Source organism: Stegodyphus dumicola, chromosome 11 (genome assembly GCF_044657685.1).
Source record: "Stegodyphus dumicola isolate Sdum_Otavi_A_Nest chromosome 11, ASM4465768v1".
Taxonomy (NCBI): Eukaryota; Metazoa; Arthropoda; class Arachnida; order Araneae; family Eresidae; genus Stegodyphus; species Stegodyphus dumicola.
Window position 1 is genome coordinate 155,146,447 of NC_140778.1, and position 22,151 is coordinate 155,168,597.

The following is a 22,151-nucleotide window of genomic DNA, read 5'->3' on the forward strand; positions in this document are numbered from 1 at the left end:
TTTCTTATTTCTCAACAATTTCAGTAGAAATCTGATCTCGAAAATTTTATTTTTTTTGCAATAAAATTATGTTAAAAATCACACATTAAATTTTAATTTATCTCTGTACATTTTATTTAATTTTAATTTCAATAATTTTATTAAATTATTTTAAAGAACATTAAATTATTACTAATTAATTGAACAATAATAATTAATTAATGATAAAATATATTAGATCAATAATTATTAATTAACAATAAATTTTAATAATCAATATTTAATTAATAATTATTAACTAACTAACAATAAAATATTAATCATTAATATTTAACTAATAATTATTAATTAATCTGGTAATATTTAACTATTTAATTTTTTTAATTATTAATGATTTTAATAGCCATTTTGTTTATTTATTTACTCTTGTTCCTCTTTCTTGGCGGTCTTACATAGGGCTCAGGCACTTGTAATTTTTAAAATTAAGCCCTGCAAATTACATAATCTGCAAATTACCGAAGTAATCTGAACATTACTTACTAGGCACTCATTAAAGTGAAAATAAGATTTTTGCTGGAACAACAGCAACGTTCTGTACAGCCGCCACTTTTAGACTTTTGACTAAGCAGGGTTTTACTTACACTTTTAAATTTTTGATCTAGTAGAGATCGAGTAGGGTTACTAGAAATCTAATTGTAATACAAATAAGTGTGCTTGTCGCAAAATCCATTTGCTATACAATTCAAAGTGTCACCAGTCTTTAGATTTCACTAATAAGTGATTATAATTATTTATTTAATTATCTTTAGATTTCAATAATAAGTGAGTATAATTATTTATTTAATTATCTTTAGATTTCACTAATAAGTGAGTATAATTATTTATTTAATTATCTTTAGATTTCACTAATAAGTGAGTATAATCATTTATTTAATTATCTTTAGATTTCACTAATAAGTGAGTATAATTATTTATTTAATTATCTTTAGATTTCACTAATAAGTGAGTGTAATTATTTATTTAATTATCTTTAGATTTCACTAATAAGTGAGTATAATTATTTATTTAATTATCTTTAGATTTCACTAATAAGTGAGTATAATCATTTATTTAATTATCTTTAGATTTCACTAATAAGTGAGTATAATTATTTATTTAATTATCCTTAGATTTCACTAATAAGTGAGTATAATCATTTATTTAATTATCTTTAGATTTCACTAATAAGTGAGTATAATTATTTATTTAATTATCCTTAGATTTCCCTAATAAGTGAGTATAATTATTTATTTAATTATCCTTAGATTTCCCTAATAAGTGAGTATAATTATTTATTTAATTATCTTTAGATTTCACTAATAAGTGAGTATAATTATTTATTTAATTATCCTTAGATTTCCCTAATAAGTGAGTATAATTATTTATTTAATTATCTTTAGATTTCACTAATAAGTGAGTATAATTTTAAGTTTTGCAAATTCATTTTCTTAATTGTAATAATATTTTAAGCCGTTTTGTTCTTTGTATTATAGTTTTCTAATTAACAGATGATTGATTCTATCAACTAATTTGCTGATTGTTTGATTGCATTGACTTGATTTTTTTAGATATCCGAAAATAAAAAAATAACACGTTAATTTAAGCGTACAAAAACGTTCCTGTTGTTGTTCCAGTAAAGATCGTATTTTCAGTTTAAAGAATGCCTAGTAGGCAGTGAGCAGATTAGCTAGTATCTAGTTGATAATATGCAAAGCGGAGAAAATGAGAGAAACATACATTTGAACTTAAATGATACGGAAGTCGTTAATGTGTACATTACCCTAGTTAAAATGCGGAAAACTCTTGATACCGCACTTTAACGGAGCAATTCAGTTATTCAGTCAGATTAGCTAGGTAATGTGCAAATTAACACCTTCACCGGTAACATATACAGGGTGATTCTAAATTGTTTTTACCAATTAAGAGGGATGATAGTATTCATCCAGATGAGCAATAATTACCAGGGTCGCATTCTACTCTGCGAGGCTGAAAAGAGGAATATTAAAATTCCAACCTGAAACTTACAACAGTGTTAGCAGAGCGATTGAACGAGACCAAAAGTTGCACAGTTCAGTGACAAACTCACACAGAGTGCACAAAACGAATAAAACAGAATTGGCGTTCGAGTGTTCATTCGAGCTCAGACTTTGATGGCAAACACTCAAATGTATATCTTTGGTTGGAAACCTCGCAAACGATTGCAACAAGTTAGCTATCTAATCAAGGGCTGAATATTATTACCTAACTCCACCTTTCGCTGTATGCCGACATTAGCACGCACAGTTCATGCTGTATTCCCGCTGTCAGAACTTCGTGTCTTACGTACCTTTTTGGCTATAAATAAGCCGTGAAGTTCGACAAGTATGAAAACGCTCTCAAAGTTAAATTGCAGATTTTGTTTGAGGGAAAAAACGCATACAATATGTATGAAAATTAATAATTTGGGTTATCTGCGTTTTTTAGTTCCTTGTACGAAGTAAAAAGGAAGTATTGTAATCGCGAAAAATTTCAGGCATCATATTTCAACGCAAATATCCATTTTCACCGCTATCGAATGCAATTCAACGATGTTTTTGCGTGACATCTGTACGTAAGGACAGGATAAATTACTCTTTTAAAATGAAATTTTAAAAAATCTTTTAAAACTAATTTAAAATGAATTCTGAAGAGAATTTTACGTGGCGTCTGTACGTACGTACGTACATATCTCTTTCGCATAATTGAAAAACGAGTAGCCTCAAAACGTTAAAATTTTGTATATAGGAGTGCTATAACATGTAGATGTACATCTCGTATTGTGGTTGCCATCGGCCGCACCAAAAGTATATAAATATATGTATATATATCCACTCTGTTACTCGGCTTAGTGATCTCAGTTTCTTTATTTTTATATGTTTGTAAATTGTGCATTTTTTGCTTTAAAAATGATTGAATTATGTTGTTCTTATCTTCCGGTTAAGCTTTTTATGCCTTTAGTACATCTGTATGCAATATTTTTAGAATTATCAACAATTTAAAAGTTGTTAGTGCCGCTAAGCCTAATAATTTTTGCCATGGCGGCCATTGCTTGTTTACATTTTAAACAGCAGAATAGTAGATTTGTTGCCAATCTAGGGAAAGTAAGCTTCGCAATAACAAAGATAACGCCTTATTTTATTATTGCGAATTAAATCTTGCTTAATCCATTCTGGAATTTATTCGAGGAAATAAGTGTTTAAGATTTACTTCATAATTTTCAATACAGAAATCTTGAATTTTAAGGTACTTTTCTTTTGTCGCGAAATGAGAACTGAAATAATTGAATGAGAAATACTGAATCGTCTGTGAAAAATTGTTCCTTTTTTCTTTTGTACATCGTTTTAGATTTATTATAGTATTTGGATAGAACATGTGGCAACGATTAATTCAAATGATATAAATTTTGTGCATTCTGAGTTATAATATGGACGAAATATAGCGCTATTAAGGGAACCTAGCGCCAGAGTTTCGCTATGGTAAACAAATATGATGAATTTTAAAGAGTGCTTTTATTCTATTGTGGTTTATGTGCTATCGACGAAGTAGATTTAATTCAATCCAATAAATTTAAATGAAATGCAAGAAAAAATGGGTTTAACTTAATATTCCGTACAAGGAAGAAATGTGGTGCACACATCAGATTTTTAGTTACCCTTGACGGACTTTGCCGGTATTAGGCCGGAGAATCGAGAGTACGCTGTAGTTTTAGAAGGTAACAAAAGTGTTACCTTTTAAAACTCTCCTCTTAGTTCCAAAGCATGCGATTCTTTTATATATTGTATACTAATGTGACAAGTAAGAACAAACACACAATTAAAAAAACCCATTTAGTTATCACATAAATTTTATTCATTTTATACAATCATTCTCGTGTAGATTTACAAACACATAATAATCAAGACCACAAAAATCTTAAGATTATATTCTTGAAAACATACACAGAAACTGTGAAGAAGCGTCGGATTTTTTAAATCCATTGACAATAATTTCTCTACCTAAAGCAAAGCTTGACTTTTGACTATACAAGTAATAACTAATTACAAGCTGAACATAAATTACACATTAAATATGTTCACTAGAGGTACCTCATCCATAGGTAGTAATTTCTTTGCACAATGCATAAATTAGCTTATACTTATTCAAGCACATGAACTACAAGTAGAAAATAAATTTATATTAGATAAGTTCAGGAAAGATATATCTCTGATAATTACGAAAATTAAAGAGCTATGTTAATAAGCGAGGCGTATCGCTTATAATTTTAGGATTCTCAAGAATGTTCCTTTGGTAAATTTTTAAATGAATTCATTCATTTTTGTACTAAGATAGTTATTATTAGAAATTGGACATTGGAAATCTGGAATATCTCACGAATCTTGTGAAATATTTGACACTCAGAATTTAAATTCTTAGCGCTTTTTTCCTTATTCAGAGCTATAAATTCCTAGTGTTTAATAACTTAAAATTTTTGAAATGTTGATCTAAATCACTAACATCACTTTAGGGTTGCCCTATCGCGTTCGATATATCTAAATCACTAACATCACTTTATAGTTGCCGTATGCTTAAAAAAAATGAAAAAGTTTTGAAATGTTATTTTATTGGCTTCTAACAGAAGCATTCGTTAAAAAAAATAATACGATTGCTAAAATTTCAATAGCTCTAAATCACTAATGTCACCTTAACGTTGTCTCTGTGTTTAAAAAAAATGAAGTTAATAAATTTTTGAAATATTAATTTCATTAGCTTATAACAGAAGTACTCGTTAAAAACAAATAATGCGATTGCTCCAATTTCAATATATCTAAATCACTAACATCACTTTATAGTTGCCCTATACTTAAAAAAAAACTCAAGAATTTTTTAAATGTTAATTTCATTGGCTTCTAACAGAAGTATTCGCTAAAAAAACAATACTGGAGTTCCAATTTCAATACATCTAAATCTCTAGTCTCATTTTAATATTGTCTCTGTGCTTTAAAAAAACTAAGTTAAAATTTTTGAAACACCAACAGGACTTTAAAGTTGCACAGTGCTTAAATAAATTTAACTTAAAAAATTTTGAAATATTGATTTCGTTGGCTTATAGCAGAAGCGTTCATTAACAAAAATAATGCGATTGCTCCAATTTAAATAGATCTAAATCACAAGCATCACTTTATAGTCCCCTTGTGCTTAAAAAAAAATAACTTAAAAATTTGTGAAATGTTAATTTCACTGGTTTATAACAGAAATTTACGTTAAAAAATAATACTATTACTGCCGTTTCAATAGATCTAAATCACTAATATCGCTTAAATGTTGTCTCTGTGCTAAAAAAGTAACTTAAAAATTTTTGAAATTTTCGTAATTGAAGTATTTGTTAAAAAAATAATGTGATTGCTCCATTTTCAATAGATCTAAATCACTAACATCACTTTATAGTCGCTTAAAAAATGTAACTTAAAAATTTGTGAAATATTAATTTCATTGGTTTCTATTAGAAGTATTCGTTAACAAAAATAACTCGATGGCTTCAATGTCAATAAATTTAAATCATTAATATCATTTAAAAGTTACCCTGCGCTTAACGAATTTTTGAAATATTAATTTCATTAGCTTATAACAGAAGTACTCGTTAAAAACAAATAATGCGATTGCTCCAATTTCAATATATCTAAATCACTAACATCACTTTATAGTTGCCCTATACTTAAAAAAAAACTCAAGAATTTTTTAAATGTTAATTTCATTGGCTTCTAACAGAAGTATTCGCTAAAAAAACAATACTGGAGTTCCAATTTCAATACATCTAAATCTCTAGTCTCATTTTAATATTGTCTCTGTGCTTTAAAAAAACTAAGTTAAAATTTTTGAAACACCAACAGGACTTTAAAGTTGCACAGTGCTTAAATAAATTTAACTTAAAAAATTTTGAAATATTGATTTCGTTGGCTTATAGCAGAAGTGTTCGTTAACAAAAATAATGCGATTGCTCCAATTTAAATAGATCTAAATCACAAGCGTCATTTTATAGTCCCCTTATGCTTAAAAAAAAATAACTTAAAAATTTGTGAAATGTTAATTTCACTGGTATATAACAGAAATTTACGTTAAAAAATAATACTATTACTGCCGTTTCAATAGATCTAAATCATTGATTGCACTTAAATGTTGTCTCTGTGCTAAAAAAGTAACTTAAAAATTTTTGAAATTTTCGTAATTGAAGTATTTGTTAAAAAAATAATGTTATTGCTCCAGTTTCAATAGATCTAAATCACTAACATCACTTTATAGTCGCTTAAAAATTTGTGAAATATTAATTTCACTGGTTTATAACAGAAATTTACGTTAAAATATAATACTATTACTCCCGTTTCAGTAGATCTAAATCACTAATATCGCTTAAATGTTGTCTCTGTGATAAAAAAATTACTTAAAAATTATTGAAATTTTCGTAATTGAAGTATTTGTTAAAAAAATAATGTGATTGCTCCATTTTCAATAGATCTAAATCACTAACATCACTTTATAGTCGCTTAAAAAATGTAACTTAAAAATTTGTGAAATATAAATTTCATTGGTTTCTATTAGAAGTATTCGTTATCAAAAATAACGCAATTGCTCCAATTTCAATAAATTTAAATCATTAATATCATTTAAAAGTTACCCTGCGCTTAAAAAAATTTGCTTAAAAATTTTTGAAATATTAATTTCATTGTCTTCTAACAAAAGTATTCGTTAAATAAAAAATAAAAAAAAATCTGAAATTTTTCAGATTTTAAATTACGTCCAAAGGGGCGTTTTTTTAACGTTTTGAGTGTTACCTTTATTTATTAAATATCATGTTCTTTGCACTTAAACCATAAAATTCAGTTCAAGAGCAATATCGCAAAATAATGTTAAATTAAGCATATCTTTAGAATTTCCGATATACACAGTCTCGCGAGCTGGAGATAAAAGTATTTTTTTTCTATATAACGTTGCCATTTCTCGCTTTTAAAGCATTGAGTTTGTAAATCAAAAATTCGTTAAAGTTTTACAAAATATAAAATCTATAATAAAACAAATTCCAAATTTGGGATTTCCGATGCCCATATTCGCAGTAGGATTTCGTCATTCAAAATTCGATGGCTCTATGTACCATTGTTTTATCACAATGCGAGAAATAGACAATCATTTATGCAGATTTTTCATTATTTAATTTGTTCAAATATAATGCAGGACTCTAACATTTTGTGGCAACAGTTTGAAAAGTGAACCGACGTTTATGAGTCCGACGCAAAATGCCAAAACGAAAGCAATAGTCCTTCGGGACTGAAATCCCTTTGGACTAAAAATATAGTGCGATTGCTCCAAGATCTAAATCACTTAGTTTAATTAATTTATCACTTTAGTTGTCCTGCGCTACTTTTAATTTTCAGAGAAGAATTTAGTATAAAGTGGGTAATATAGCTCTGATAACCTTTGAAATTATCTTCCCTTTGGGAGATAATTTCAAAGGTTAGTCGGATCATTTGAATCCCTTTGATTCAGAAAATGTTGAGAAAAATGCAAACTTGAATTTATCAAATATTATTGAAAAATGAGCCTTACGTTTCAAGAACTTGCAACATACGATTTATATACAATTTGGCACAATTACAACATATAGTGTTTCACATACTGCGATAGCTTTCACAATGATATCATTGTCAATGGATCTTACATAACTTTACAATTGCATATATTCGGCTCTACTTCAGCAGAAATTAAAGTGAGCAGTATTGCGTGTAGCAGTAAAATCTAGTAATTACACTCCACTTACATCAACTTCACAAAATTCTATTTCCGAATAAATATTTTACTATTTACAAAAAAAAAAAAAAAAAAAAAAAAAAAAAACTTAACTTTGAAGCGTCTGCGACAGTAACACACACAAAAATGACAAGAGATTTTTTCAAATTCAATTCTGCAGTTGAATTTTCTATGTAGTTAACTGGAGATGGCACATAGTAATTTTGTTAATGGGGATTGCATATTGGCACAGAGATTATATAAGTAACACCTAAATTTTGGCACGTTGTTCAGGTACTATCTAGAGATAACAATTTTAGGCACCACGTCATAAATTTCTACACATTTTAAAGCATGAAACTAGACTCTTGTGGGTATATAATTTTTGATATAAGTTATTTATTAGATGTTACATCAACATTCTTATATACTTTGCATATTTAATTTCCTTTTAGCATATTAAATGCATCAAAATTCAACTCCTGGCAATCAGGTAATCACAAAATTCTATTTCAGAATAGTAGAATAATAGCCTAATTATGAAATCATTTTTTATTATTCTTTTTAGCAAAATAAAATACACCATTTTTTACTTCTTTAAGAGTAATAAGGACGAAGTAAGGGAAGTATTGTAATCTCGAAAAATTTCGAGTACCATATTTCAATGAATGTATAATTTTCAACCGCTCTCGAAACCATTTGAACGATGTTTTTGCGTGACATTTGTCATGTAGGGGCAGAATAAAGGGCTGTTTTTGCCAAAAAGAATTGTAAATTGGATTTAAACCCTATCCGGAAGAGATTTTTTTTGCTTGACATCTGTACGCATGTACGGACGTACGCATGTATGTACCTCGCATAACTCAAGAACGAGTAGCCGTAGAATGTTAATGTTGAAATTTTGTATATGGGACTGATGTAATATATAGTTATGAACCTCTCTTTTTCGTTCCAATCGGTTGCACCAATCACATATAAATACATATCCCCACTCTGTTACCAGGCTTAGTGAACTTAGTTTTTCTATTCTTATATGTTGGTAAATTGTGCAGTTTTTTTAATCGTTATTGACTTATGTGGCTTTTAAGTTTCGGTCAAGGTTTTTATGCCTTTAGTTAATCTGCATGCAATAGTTTTAGAATTATTAAAAATTTAAAAGTGGCGATTTAAGCCTAACGAACCGGCAGTAGAATAGTGAATTAAGTGAGTTTCTGCACTTTCAATGTCTTTTTGTCGAATTGGATCAAAAGTAAACTTTCAGCTTCGTGCACCGAAAAATCTGTTTTCTTGCCCGCTGGCCGAATTGCTTGTTTTTGCATACAAACTAATTTTAATTATAAAAAAAATTAATTGGGTTTAGTGTTTTATGTTTTTCTGTATTTTACAATTTTTAATGAAGATGTTTTGGGTTGTTATGTGTTTTTGCTTTGCCGCGAACTAACTTAATTGAATGAGAAATATATCTAATGAAATTCGAGGAAATAAGTTTAAATGAAATACATCAAAAAAATATGTGTAATTTAATGGCTATACGAGGAAGTCATGTGGTGTCAACATCATATTTTTTAACTCTTTATACGTTTCAATTTTTTTTGTTGATTTAAATGTAATACAAAAAATTATTACCCGCAGAGAGGTCTTTCTCAAGTTTTTAGATCGTTTCTTTGACTTACTATGGACATATCACCAATTTGCTTTGGTTATCAAGTATTACAGTTAATTACAGAAAATGTTTCAATTTATCTTTCATGCTTCTCGAGCCTAATTAGTTATCAAAGTGTTGCCACTTGGCATAAAGTTAAATTTTTGCTTAATCTTTCGCATTTTATCAATTTCTAAGTGCTTAATGAACTGAGCGATTTAAAAGCTATGCATGGATTTCTTAGTACTTTAAGAAGTTAAATTGACACACATAACTGCAATTACTAAAATACATTTCTAATATCTTGGAATTGCACATATCTGAAAGAGATGCTTTTGTGTGTTTAAAAGGTTTCTTTTTAATACTGTTTTATGTGAATAGACGCAATTTACTTATATTTTTATTTTTTTATGTGAATAAAAAATAACATTTAGTCTTACTTGATAAAAACTAATTATACATTTTACTTTACGTGTTATTTTTAAGATATTGAATTAGTGTAAATACATATTTGGCTTACAGAAAAAAAAAGAGACAACTCTATAATCTGGATTTTCTGATTATTGAAACTGGCTGTGGTTGAAGTTAATACGAATAATTGGAATTCTGTTTCAAAAATATTAAGATTACATAAGGTTGACTGTAAACATGCTCAGCATATTAAGAATTTCCACTGTTTATCTTCAGTGCCATTCTTTTACTTGAAAAAATAGATTCATTCGATGTTGCCACTCCATCAATATATGCGACTAAAATTTTTAAGCCTAATAGATAAAAATTCAGAAGCGCTAAATGCAAGTTTTCTAGGGATCTTAAACATTCTTACAGCCATCTGTCGTTAAAACCAGTGATTAATACCTAAACGCTGAAGTAACTCTCTGCACAAATGGACAGCGTATTTACAATAGTATGACATCATAAATTCAAATCATAATCTAATAAAATATTACATGAGAATTTGTTTATTAATATAGAGACGAAAAAGCCACTGTTTTAGGTGAATCTTCAAAATATGGTAACTTGGCGAATTTTTGGCGAAACTTTGGCGACCAACCCTGCTACAGCAACCTGCTAGTTTTTTTTTTTTTGGACGCCATTTTGTTTTTACGAAGTAAAGGCATTTTTTTTTTAACACAAAATTTTTTCCAGCAATCTGCTAGCCGAACTACGCTTATGCTAGAACTTTTATGGAACAAAAGTGCTTAATCATGACGAAGATCAGGTGCGAAATTGGGAGAAAGTGTAGAATCGCCCACTGCTTGCTGCGTTTTTAAGAATTGCACATACACGGTATCCATGTACACGTCGACCTATTTTCACTTAAAAACACATCCCAGAATTGCACAAAAATGGCATTGCGCACACTCTTGACTTTATCCATGTACACATCGACCTATTTTTCACTTAAAAAGTCAAAGAAAATTGACAAAAATCCAATTCTTCTTACTCTTGTAAAAAGCGCCAAACAAATAAGTGGGCGATTTTGCACTTTAGCAGCGAAATTGTTTCTAAGTGCTTATTAGCTAAAATCCCAATTGGAATTTTCCGGAAAATGTCACATGACATGTCTCATGATCTCTCATTTCTCTGAGACAAAATAATCTGTGATTCGAACTGTGTACTTCTCAGATTATTGCTAAAGTCCTAGCCTTACCAAAAAAGCCTTACCTTTATCGCCTTACCAAAATGTCGCCAAATTACCTGTTACCATATTCCAAACATTAGCCCTATTTTAAACTAGTAATTTTTTCTGGCAGAAAGATAAATGATTTTTACAAAAGAAGTAAAATAGAGATATATTTGAGACATTATTTTATAAACAGATGAAAACTATTAGTTAGAAATATACACATGAAGATAAATTCAAATTCATTGCACAAATAGTCACATTCATGCTTCAATAATTACAATAATTGTTGAATTATTGAGTAATTTTAGGAATACTCTATATTGTAAAGTTATTCATGTCAAGCAACTGAGAATAAATAATACAAGTGGAACTATTTCTTTTAGTTGTTTTAATTTATTTTAAACTCTTAGGAATTTTTAGACAAAATTTAAAGTTATTTCTGCTATTTTTAAATTTGAAATTTAGATTTCATAGGCAGAAATTAGCTAGGATATCTTATGAAGAATTAATATTTCACATAGTTTTGAATATAAAAAATGTGCTTTAATTTAGATACGTGTTTGTGCTCAAATTAAAATCCATTCTAACAATTCATTGCAGTTTTCTTTAATACTAGTTGACCAGTGTTTCTCTTTCTAATATTTTTTTAATATTCAACATATTTTTATGAATAAACTGGATTTTTCTTTCATTCTTTTTTATATTAATATTATATTTATTTAATATATTAATAATTATATATTTATTATAAAATTATTAATAATTAATTAATATTGATAATTGTATATTTATTATAAAATATTTATTTAACATTCTACGCCTAGTTTTTATGAAAGCAAAATATTTCCATTTTTTGTTGATAATTTATAGTTTATTTAATTATAAATGACAACAACATTTCTTTAGCTGACTTTTCTTACTATTTCTTCTTTCTTTCCCTATAAACATAACATGAAGGACAAAAAATTCAGAAAATATAGCTCTACCTTGTTAATCGGTTGTTTATCAAATTAAAAAACATTTCATTCACTAAATTGAAACTGTACATTATTAAAAAAAGATAGAATATTTTTTTAATGGAAAAAAACTCAATGTATTTTTTGTCAAAGTTGCATTATTTGATATCCACATGAATTATTTACATTAACTCTGCTGAATTAATACTGTATAATCGTTTTATTTTATTGCTTTTACGATTAAAAAACTATTCGTTTTAATACTGCTGCGTAATTTGCTTTCACAGAATTTACAATATTAAACTGTGCACCTAGATTCTAGCCATCTCCTTTCTATTTGTTCTGCCATTCTTGGAGTGGTAATACTTGTGTCTTTTGAAAGAAAAAATATCACTGTTCAGCTCCTTAGAACCAGTAGAGGTCTTTGCTCTCTTGAGGTTGACCTTCCAAACCTATAAAGGAAAGAAACCAAAAATATTATTTCTTTAGGATGATACATAATTGACATTAGAAACAGTCGAGTTTCTAATTACAGCACTAAGTTACGTTTTCGAACTAAGCTACTAAGTTCGCAATAAGTTCTTTGTAGCCCATATTACGATTTCCCAGTTGGGCAATACAGGAGTAACGATACCATTAGCGATATAAGTATATTTCTGTTGCACCGTTGTTGTGTATAAAGATGCTACATAACATAAAACTAAGACAAAGGAAGCTCTATAGGACCAAAGCCATACTGTTATTAATCCAAACAGGTCCTAAACAGTTCGAAATAACATGTTTTGCCAGAGTCCCTCATTCAATATTTGCTAACTTAGTGGCAAATTTTGACTGAAATATCTTGCAAATAGTCCTCAATAGCTTTCAACTGTTCTTTGCGCCACTCATATGATTTTATCTCAAGTGTTCTCTGAGGCATCCTCGTAAACGTTCTCTGCGTCATTAAACCGTGCAGCTTTTCTTTTTGAAAGAAGTTATAAGATTTGTTTTTTAAGGCCGCTGTCACACATCCTTTGTTTTGAAAGAACAACTGTTTGGAATATTTTTTTGCTCTGTCACAACAGCTAATCACCACAGACCCCTTTGAAGTTCACATGTAAAGGGGTAAACTGGTCCTCCATTAGAAACAAGCTGCTAGCTGATTGATTGAAAAAGAACAACTTGCAATTTTTTTCCAAAGGAAGGAAAAAAAGTCATCTGTCTTTCTTTCAGTAGTAAACCAGGCAGAAAAATTTTACGAAACAGCTGTTCGTGTGAGACAAATGCATGTGTGATATGGGCCTAAGATTCAGATGGTGGTATAAATGTCATAACTGGTAAAAGCCGAGGTTTGTTGCTAGGTTACAATATCTAGCAACAAACCTCGGCTTAAACCAGTAAACTGGTCTAACGGGATAAACTGGTCCTCCATTACAAACAAGCTGATAGCTGATTTGTTGAAAACGAACAACTTGCAATTTTTTTCGAAATGAAGGGAAAAAATCACGTGTCTTTCTTTCAGTAGTAAACCAGGCAGGTAAATTGTTCGAAACAGCTGTTCGTGTGAAACAAAGGCATGTGTGATATGGGCCTAAAGTTCAGACGGAGGGATAAATGTCATAACTGGTCTAACGGGGTAAACTGGTCCTCCATTACAAACAAGCTGATAGCTGATTGGTTGAAAACGAACAACTTGCAGTTTTTTTCGAAAGGAAGGAAAACAATCACGTGTCTTTCTTTCAATAGTAAACTAGGCAGAAAAATTGTTCGAAACAGCTATTCGTGTGAAACAAATGCATGTGTGATATGGGCATAAGGCCCGTTCAGACGGTGGTATAAATGTCATAACTGGTTTAAGCCGAGGTTTGTTGCTAGGTAACAATACCTTGCTACGTTTCAAAAACTGGTTTAGGAATTTTGGCATAAAGTTCGAAGTTTTCAATTTTATGTCGACTTGGTATAAGAGTCGACGAATCAGAGAGAACACTCGAAACTCATTGAGAGAGAAAGCAGAGAGCTAACGAAAGCTGTAGGCACATCCACGCATGCGCAAATTTAGCTTCTCTAACTAACTACGACTTAGCCTCTGTCTCGCAGGTGTGAACGAAACACTTTTATGTGTCTATGACATTTATACCACAGTCTAAACGCAGGTGTGAACGAAACACTTTTATGTGTCTATGACACTTATACCACCGTCTAAACGAAGCCTAGGCGCACAAGCTGGCTCTGACCGAAGTCAGCCTAAACAAGCCTAATGGCAAAAATAACTCAACGCCGCAGAATTTTAATCAAGTAAACCAACGTTAGCAGCATGGCCTTCAAGCAGGCAGAACACGCTCTGATGTCACCCTCCAAAAACTTCCTTCATTCTGCCTAATCTGAATATCGCGCGCTGCAAATTTATATTCTGTCAGGGAAATGAAACGTAGTTTGCTAGGAAAGTAATTTACAATAACTGATTAGGAAATTGAAATCAGACCTTATAATGTTATCACCGTTGTTTACATTAAACTATGACACAAGATAGCTTTATAGTATATCCAGGAAACTTTTCCAATGACGCATAAATGTCTGCTGCATGAGCAAGTTGGATACGTTGAGAGTTAGTAACTTATGAAACAAAGCTTGATGAATTTACTTCCATTTTGGTAAAACAGAATTTGGTATTTTTAGCCAACAATTGGCCAACATCATTTCAGCCAAAAATTGGCTTTTGGTTTTTAACATTATTCGTATTTATTTACTAGAGAGCTCAACTATCTCTTTTGACAAATTACAAAGCTGACAGGAATAGAAGATTTGTGCTACTTGTTCAGTGCTTGCAAAGTTTTAAGGATGCTAGCATTTATTAATGTCTGTTTTCCTCGGAGATGTATTTTATAAGCAATTAGTTTTCCTGGGGTTTTGTCTCGATATAATAATAAATTTTGAGCAAGTGATAAAACGCCCCATTCTCCTTTTTCACAAATGCCAATTTTATGTTTCCTGCTTTTTACTGATGTATTTTTACGAACTGATTATGATTTTACTTAAATGGAAGATTCAATCCCTCATCAGTAATATAAATGATTTAGTGCGTTTCGAAGAGTAAAATAGCTGGATAATTAGTATATTTCAGTAAATATGATACTGATACAGAGAAATTAGTTGCTCTCGGAAATCGTTTTAGGGAGATTAGAGTCTTTGTTCGAAAAATATATGTAAGGAGAAATGTTTGACATACAGAAAAATCTTTTATTAACCCGAATCTTTAACAGTAATTAATTAAGACTTCAGAAATATTAAGAACTGAAGCACGGTCTGTGCTCAGAGAATCTTCACTTTTATAAGATGCATGCTCATTATCACTTTATTTCACAAACATTTCCTTCACTTCATAAGGCAGTCTCTGAAAATTATTAAGGCAGTCTCTGAAAATTATTAAGACTGTCTCTAAAAATTATTAAGGCAGTCTCTGAAAATTATTAAGGCAGTCTCTGAAAATTACTAAGGCAGACTCTGAAAATTACTAAGGCAGTCTCTGAAAATTATTAAGGCAGTCTCTGAAAATTATATATACTTTCGGAAGAGAATTGCCATTATCTAGGATATCAGTGAAAATTGGGAAGTTGCATAACCAAACTAAACTCAGTGGTGCAAACAGCCCTCAGAGAGTCATTGCCTGAAGTGTCGTGATATCTACTTTCTTACCCGTGAATCTCAGATTGCAATAACATATACCCTGGACAAGTGGTCAGGTTGTCGCAGGATCCCCGGTGTTTAGCACCCAAGTAAACTTGGTACTTATTTTGTAAACCCACTAGAGGGATGAGTCAATCTTGCCCAGCCCGGGAATCGGGAAATTGCAACCATACTGAAATAAATTTTAACAAAGTGCACAGGTTACCGTGCCAGGCCTTTGGTCATACGCAGCACCTATGCAATAACCAGGATAGATGCGTGAAGTGCGGAAGGCTGCACAGGAGTAACACCTGTTTGAAGAAACCGGAGGAAAAGCTATGCTGTCTATTTAGCCAAGGGGAGCATGTAAGCAGTTTCCATGGTTGTGCGGTATATAAAAAAAAAGGAGGACAGCCCAGAAACCAGAGGAAACCAGCCCCAGATGTCACCCAAGAAAACTTTCCTGAGTTGACAACGACCGAATCTCGGCGAAGCGGAACTACGAGAAGAGCCAGCTACAATGAAAAGCTGAGAAGTAAGCCTGCAAAGTTGTCAAAAATCATGGAAGGACTCTTATCCTGGTTCATTAGCCCGGATATTCAAGAACTGTTTAAAGATTTTTCTAAAATTCTCAGTTTCCTTCGCAGTATCAACTTAGCTGAGAAACTTCGTGATTTGCTACAAACGGTACAGACCATTATGCAGATGACCTCCATGCAAGATTAATTTTCTCATTTCAATTTACTTTCAGCCTTTTCATCTTCGTTCGAGGATAACATTCACTTACTTCTCCCCATTCGAAAACTTTTTTTGGTTCTACAAGGGGTAGGGTCTCGGAATCAGGTACCCTGGTATTAGGGCACCGTTCTACTGGATCGATGTTACCGTACTTAATGTTATCCACTTTAAGTGAGTCTGTATTTTGGATTCACATAAGAGACTTCACGTCTTCAATACAGCAGCTTAATGCTGTATTGAAGCCTTTCATGGAAATTCAACAATTTCTCATGTAACGTCCATGTCTTATGTAGCTTGACATTATGCGATTTAGAATGTCCTGCTCAAAAACAGTCTCCTTACGAAACTGAGATTTTCAGATTGTTAATATGAAACAGAACGCGAGATCTCACATATTCCCATAAGAAAACGCGCGTTGCATTCAATGCTTGATTTGGTGACATTCGATTGATGGCTCACTATAAGTTTTCAGGACCTTATTGCAATAGATACTTTTAGGGGGACACATGTAAGCTCAGACTTTCACTCATATCATGCTTGAAAGTAACACTCTAAGTAAAGCAGTTCGTCAAAAGAATGTGATGCGAATATTAAGCAGGATACTCTACAGTGCGTAATGGCAGGTCCATGATGGAGGTGGTAGGAATGAGTTGATTGCTAACAAGAGTGTCTCCAAGACGAAGAAGTCCTGCTTTGTGAATCCAAGACGCTGATTTACCTAAGTTAGCCATGTTCAGTTGTATTTGTTGCTGTGGATAGTAAGTATATTATTCTGCTGTTTGTTTAATGCCACGCAATGTAGAAGGATAAATGATTTTTACTGCTTTAATGGATTGTCAGCTGTTATAAGATACTCTACAGTGCGTAATGGCAGGTCTATGAGGGAGATGGTAGGAATGAGTTGATTGCCAACAAGAGTGTCTCCAAGACGAAGTCCTGCTTTGTGAATCCAAAACGCTGATTTACCTAAGTTATCCACGTTCAGTTGTATTTGTTACTGTGGGTTGAGTAAGTATATTATTCTGCTGTTTGTTTAATGCCACACAATGTTTAATGCCACGCAATGTAGAAGGATAAATGATTTTTACTGCTTTAATGGATTGTCAGCTGTTATAAGATACTCTACAGTGCGTAATGGCAGGTCTATGAGGGAGATGGTAGGAATGAGTTGATTGCCAACAAGAGTGTCTCCAAGACGAAGTCCTGCTTTGTGAATCCAAAACGCTGATTTACCTAAGTTATCCACGTTCAGTTGTATTTGTTACTGTGGGTTGAGTAAGTATATTATTCTGCTGTTTGTTTAATGCCACACAATGTTTAATGCCACGCAATGTAGAAGGATAAATGATTTTTACTGCTTTAATGGATTGTCAGCTGTTATAAGATACTCTACAGTGCGTAATGGCAGGTCTATGAGGGAGATGGTAGGAATGAGTTGATTGCCAACAAGAGTGTCTCCAAGACAAAGAAGTCCTGCTTTGTGAATCCAAAACGCTGATTTACCTAAGTTATCCATGTTCAGTTGTATTTGTTGCTGTGGGTAGTAAGTATATTATTCTGCTGTTTATTTAATGCCACGCAATGTTTAATGCCACGCAATGTACAAGGATAAATGCTTTTTACTGCTTTAATGGATTGTCAGCTGTTATAAGATACTCTACAGTGCGTAATGGCAGGTCTATGAGGGAGATGGTCGGAATGAGTTGATTGCCAACAAGAGCGTCTCCAAGACGAAGAAGTCCTTGTGAATCCAAAACGCTGATTACCTAAGTTATTCATGTTGAGTTGTATTTGTTGCTGTGGATAGTAAGTATATTATTCTGCTGTTTGTTTAATGCTACGCAATGCTTAATGCCACGCAATGTACAAGGATAAATGCTTTTTACTGCTTTAATGGATTGTCAGCTGTTATAAGATACTCTACAGTGCGTAATGGCAGGTCTATGAGGGAGATGGTCGGAATGAGTTCATTGCCAACAAGAGCGTCTCCATGACGAAGAAGTCCTGCTTTGTGAATCCAAGACGCTGATTTACCTAAGTTATCCATGATCAGTTGTGTTTGTTGCTGTGGGTAGTAAGTATATTATTCTGCTGTTTGTTTAATTCCACGCAATGTAGAAGGATAAATGATTTTTACTGCTTTAATGGATTATCTGCTATTATAAGCCAAACTTTAATATAAGGAAATGAATACTTTAATGCTATAGAATGTTTATTATTTTAAAAAATTGAGGCTACCTGCTGAGATGAATTGTTCAATCTACAACGGTTAATACATCGTTTATGAAACAAACAATACGTTTGGAAGTATAGATTTATATATTTGCACAAACGTACATATCAAAAAATTCAAAATTTCAGGTCTAAAGAGCGCTTATATATGCCAGAGAATATGAGTCTGAAGCTTACGTTTTTCAGTTACAACTTTGGTAAAGATAGTTTCTAAAAAACATTTATTCGTAGCCTCAGACTTCAGTCTCGGTATACACTGTATTATGCTATCGGAGACCGAAACAATGGATAACGAAAGAGGCTGATCTAAACGGCGTGTCCATTGAACAAAGTTCCAGGCATTCCAGCAATGTTCCAAGTATTTGAATCATCCGAATGTATTTGTTACCTCCCTGTTTGTCTTATGCTTCTGGAGAGGAGTAAATGAATTACGAACCCAGAAGAAGGAAACAAAGAAGAAAAATTCTCTTGATTGTTGAACTGAAGAAAGCAGAAGAAAACAACGGCTGCCTACGAATTGCCATTGCATTTTTCTTCTTTGTGCATAAATTGAACATTCGAAAGGCTAGGAGCTGATGACTGGGTGGAGGGGGTAAGAGAGATGAGAATGCGGATCAATAACAGAGCGGAGCGGATGCCTCGCTTGGAATGTGGATTCCATTCCGCCTTTATCCGCCAATGGAGGAGCCAAGCGACGGACGAGGGCGATTTGATGTCCATGGTAGCGGAAGTAAATGAAAATGGCGGCGGTGTGGCACCCGGAATTGAATTACTGCGAAGTGTGTCCGGGGGAAGGGGGTTAGAGGGATGATGCAGAAAAGAGGATGGCAAGAAGATATTGCTTTCCTCTTGCATGAACAGTGAGCAGAATTTTTGATTTCTCTCAAGAGCTGGACATTGGAGCTGATCTTGATGATAGATATAAAAAGAAAAGTTAATAAATGAAAAACTTGCGTTGATTAAAAAAAGGTTATTTTTTAATTTTGCTGAAAATACTTCAAGAAAAATGTTTGTGGCTTAATATTGCTGAGACAACAGCAATTTACTCAAACGTAGGGGAAAAGGTTCCAAGGAAGCTGGATGATTTTAAATATTACTATGCTGAAAATCATTGAGCCATAAAACCTACCATATGCGAGAGAAAATTACATAGACGTGTTATTGTTGTTATTAGCTTACAACTTACTAATCTGATGCTGTTGTTGTTCTCAGTTTTTGGTTGGAGCCTACAGAGGTGCGTATTGGATAAATTAATATGTAAATCAGGGCTTCTTAAACTTTTCTCAGTCGCGACCCTTTTTCATCACTGAGATTTTTTTCGCGACCTAATATTTATAAAAATTTTATGGGGACCCTATAAGTATTGAGCAAATCCGACCCACGCTTGAGTGAAACTTTCACTTTTTTCATGTACTATTAGATACTATTGCAGTTTCAGGTGATTAATTTCTAATTTTAAGACATAGAACAACGTGAAAATTTTAAATAAGTAACAGATGAAATGATATCGTCACGTGCAAAGCAAGGAAAATGAACGTTTATTTTTGTGTAAAAATATTTGGTAATTGTAAAATTATTATAATTTAAGGAAATATCAAAACTGTTAAAAGTTTTGGCGACCCCTGCTCCAAATCCCGTGACCTCCATGGAGGTCGCGCCCACAGTTTAAGAAACTCTGATTTAAATTACTAAAAAAAAAAAAAAAAAAAGATAGAAGAGAGACACACATTATACTTATAGAGAGAGAAAACCTTAGAAATTAAGAAAGCAAAAGAAATTAACACACAAGCTAGACAGAAAAAGGAAAGTATCAGAGCAGTTAAGATAGAGAAAACGAAAGAAATAGACCGATAAGAGAAGGAGCATTATCTAATGAAAATGAGATAGAAAGAAACATATACATAGAGAGGAAAAGGTACATAGTATGAAGAAGTGATCGGTAAAAAGTGGATGAAGTGGTGGAAGAAGAGAGAGAAGGAAAGAGAGTTATTATAGTTGTTCCCATGTCCTAGAATTACAATATAGGAAACAACCGCAGAAGATATTTTCTCCCTACTTACCGCATGCCTTCGTGGTGTAACGGTAGCACATTCGGTGCATATTCGAGAGGTTCAGGTTCGTGTTCCGGTGATGAAATTGTTCATTTTTCGCTACTCCAGCATCAAGAAACCCTAATGACATAATAGTGAAGCCCGAACTAAATGGTGGTAGACGATAATTCGTCACTACCAGAATTTGGCGATTGGGTCCCCATATCCCCAGATGCTCTTTAAAACGGGGGAGTATACAAGGTAATTTCTGCCTACTCTCCGCATGCCTCCGTGTTGTAACGGTAGCATCCTCGGCGCGTATTCGAGATGTCTAGGTTCGAGTCCTGTAGAGAGCATTGCTCATTCTTCACTTCTCCAGCATAAAAAAACCCTAATGACTCTACATCATGATGAATACGGTCAAATGTGCTTGTCGTTAGTTTGAAGCCTTGAGCGCTTTTAGTGACAAAACGAATTACTTGTCCAGCGCGATTTCAATTTTGATTTAGAATGCCTTGAGTGTTCAAAAACTAGAAGCCTATTACATTTTTTCTCCTATTTTCAGCCTATCTAAGGAACGCTTTGACCCAATTAATTTGGACACTATAGTGCATGACAAGGAGAATGTTTTGTAAAAGAATTACACTTTTGGGGAGTAGAAATTGATGCGAAACTGGTTCTGTGCAGTAACTGCAGAAGATAATTTTAAAAAAAAAATCAGTTTTAATTTAAGATTTGACATTTAGAAAGAAAATTAAAAACCGGTATTTGAAAATGAGCCCTTGAAATATAAAAGTAAGTTTATAAAACCTTTCCAGCAAAAAAAAAAAAAAAAAAAAAAAAAAAAAAAAAAAAGATGTATAGGGACATGATATGAAAGGCATGAGGCTTATCTTCCATATCCAATGCAAAATAAAATTTTGTGAGGCTTTTAGTTTTTAAAATACTAAGTAGGTTGGTAAGAAAGACGACATAAATTAAAAACGATACAGGTTTCATCTTCTTCAGATTTGACTTCAGATTGATGCAATGGGCAAATCGTATTTGGATTAAAAATGTTTCAAAACTAAGCTTTGATTAATAGTTGTTAAAAAAGACAATAAATAATATAAGTGTGTATTCATATTCCTTTCGGTGTGAGGCAAAAAATAAATGAAAAATATTCAAGCGCACAAGAGATATGCAAACAATGATGAAAGTTATTATTTTCTCCTTAATGCACTGATTTCTAAAAAATAAGGAAAAATCACCAAAATAGCTATAACTCTTCAAAATAAGGCAAAAAGTATACAATTTGAATATGTGGTCAAATAAAAATAGCTGATTAAAACTTCAGTATGCAAATTAGTGGCGCTACTATGTTGTCTGCGATGAGCATAAAATTGCATGTTTCAGAGCAAGCCTGGAAATTTCACTGTGTATACTGAGATAAGACATTTGGGATAGCCAATTTGTAACAATGACCTCTAGGCATCATTCGCCCAAAGAAC

General features: G+C 32.0%; 1 protein-coding gene across 1 annotated transcript in view; it reads right to left on the reverse strand.

The window, feature by feature from the left end:
• Window positions 1–3,862: 3,862 nt before the first annotated feature.
• vg (transcription factor vestigial) overlaps window positions 3,863–22,151 on the reverse strand; it is a 171,711-nt gene continuing 153,422 nt past the window's right edge. The window contains exon 4 of the mRNA XM_035353725.2: window positions 3,863–12,471. Within this exon, the coding sequence (XP_035209616.2) occupies window positions 12,425–12,471 (47 nt within the window). The 3' untranslated portion in view covers window positions 3,863–12,424. The remainder of the gene's footprint in view (window positions 12,472–22,151) is intronic.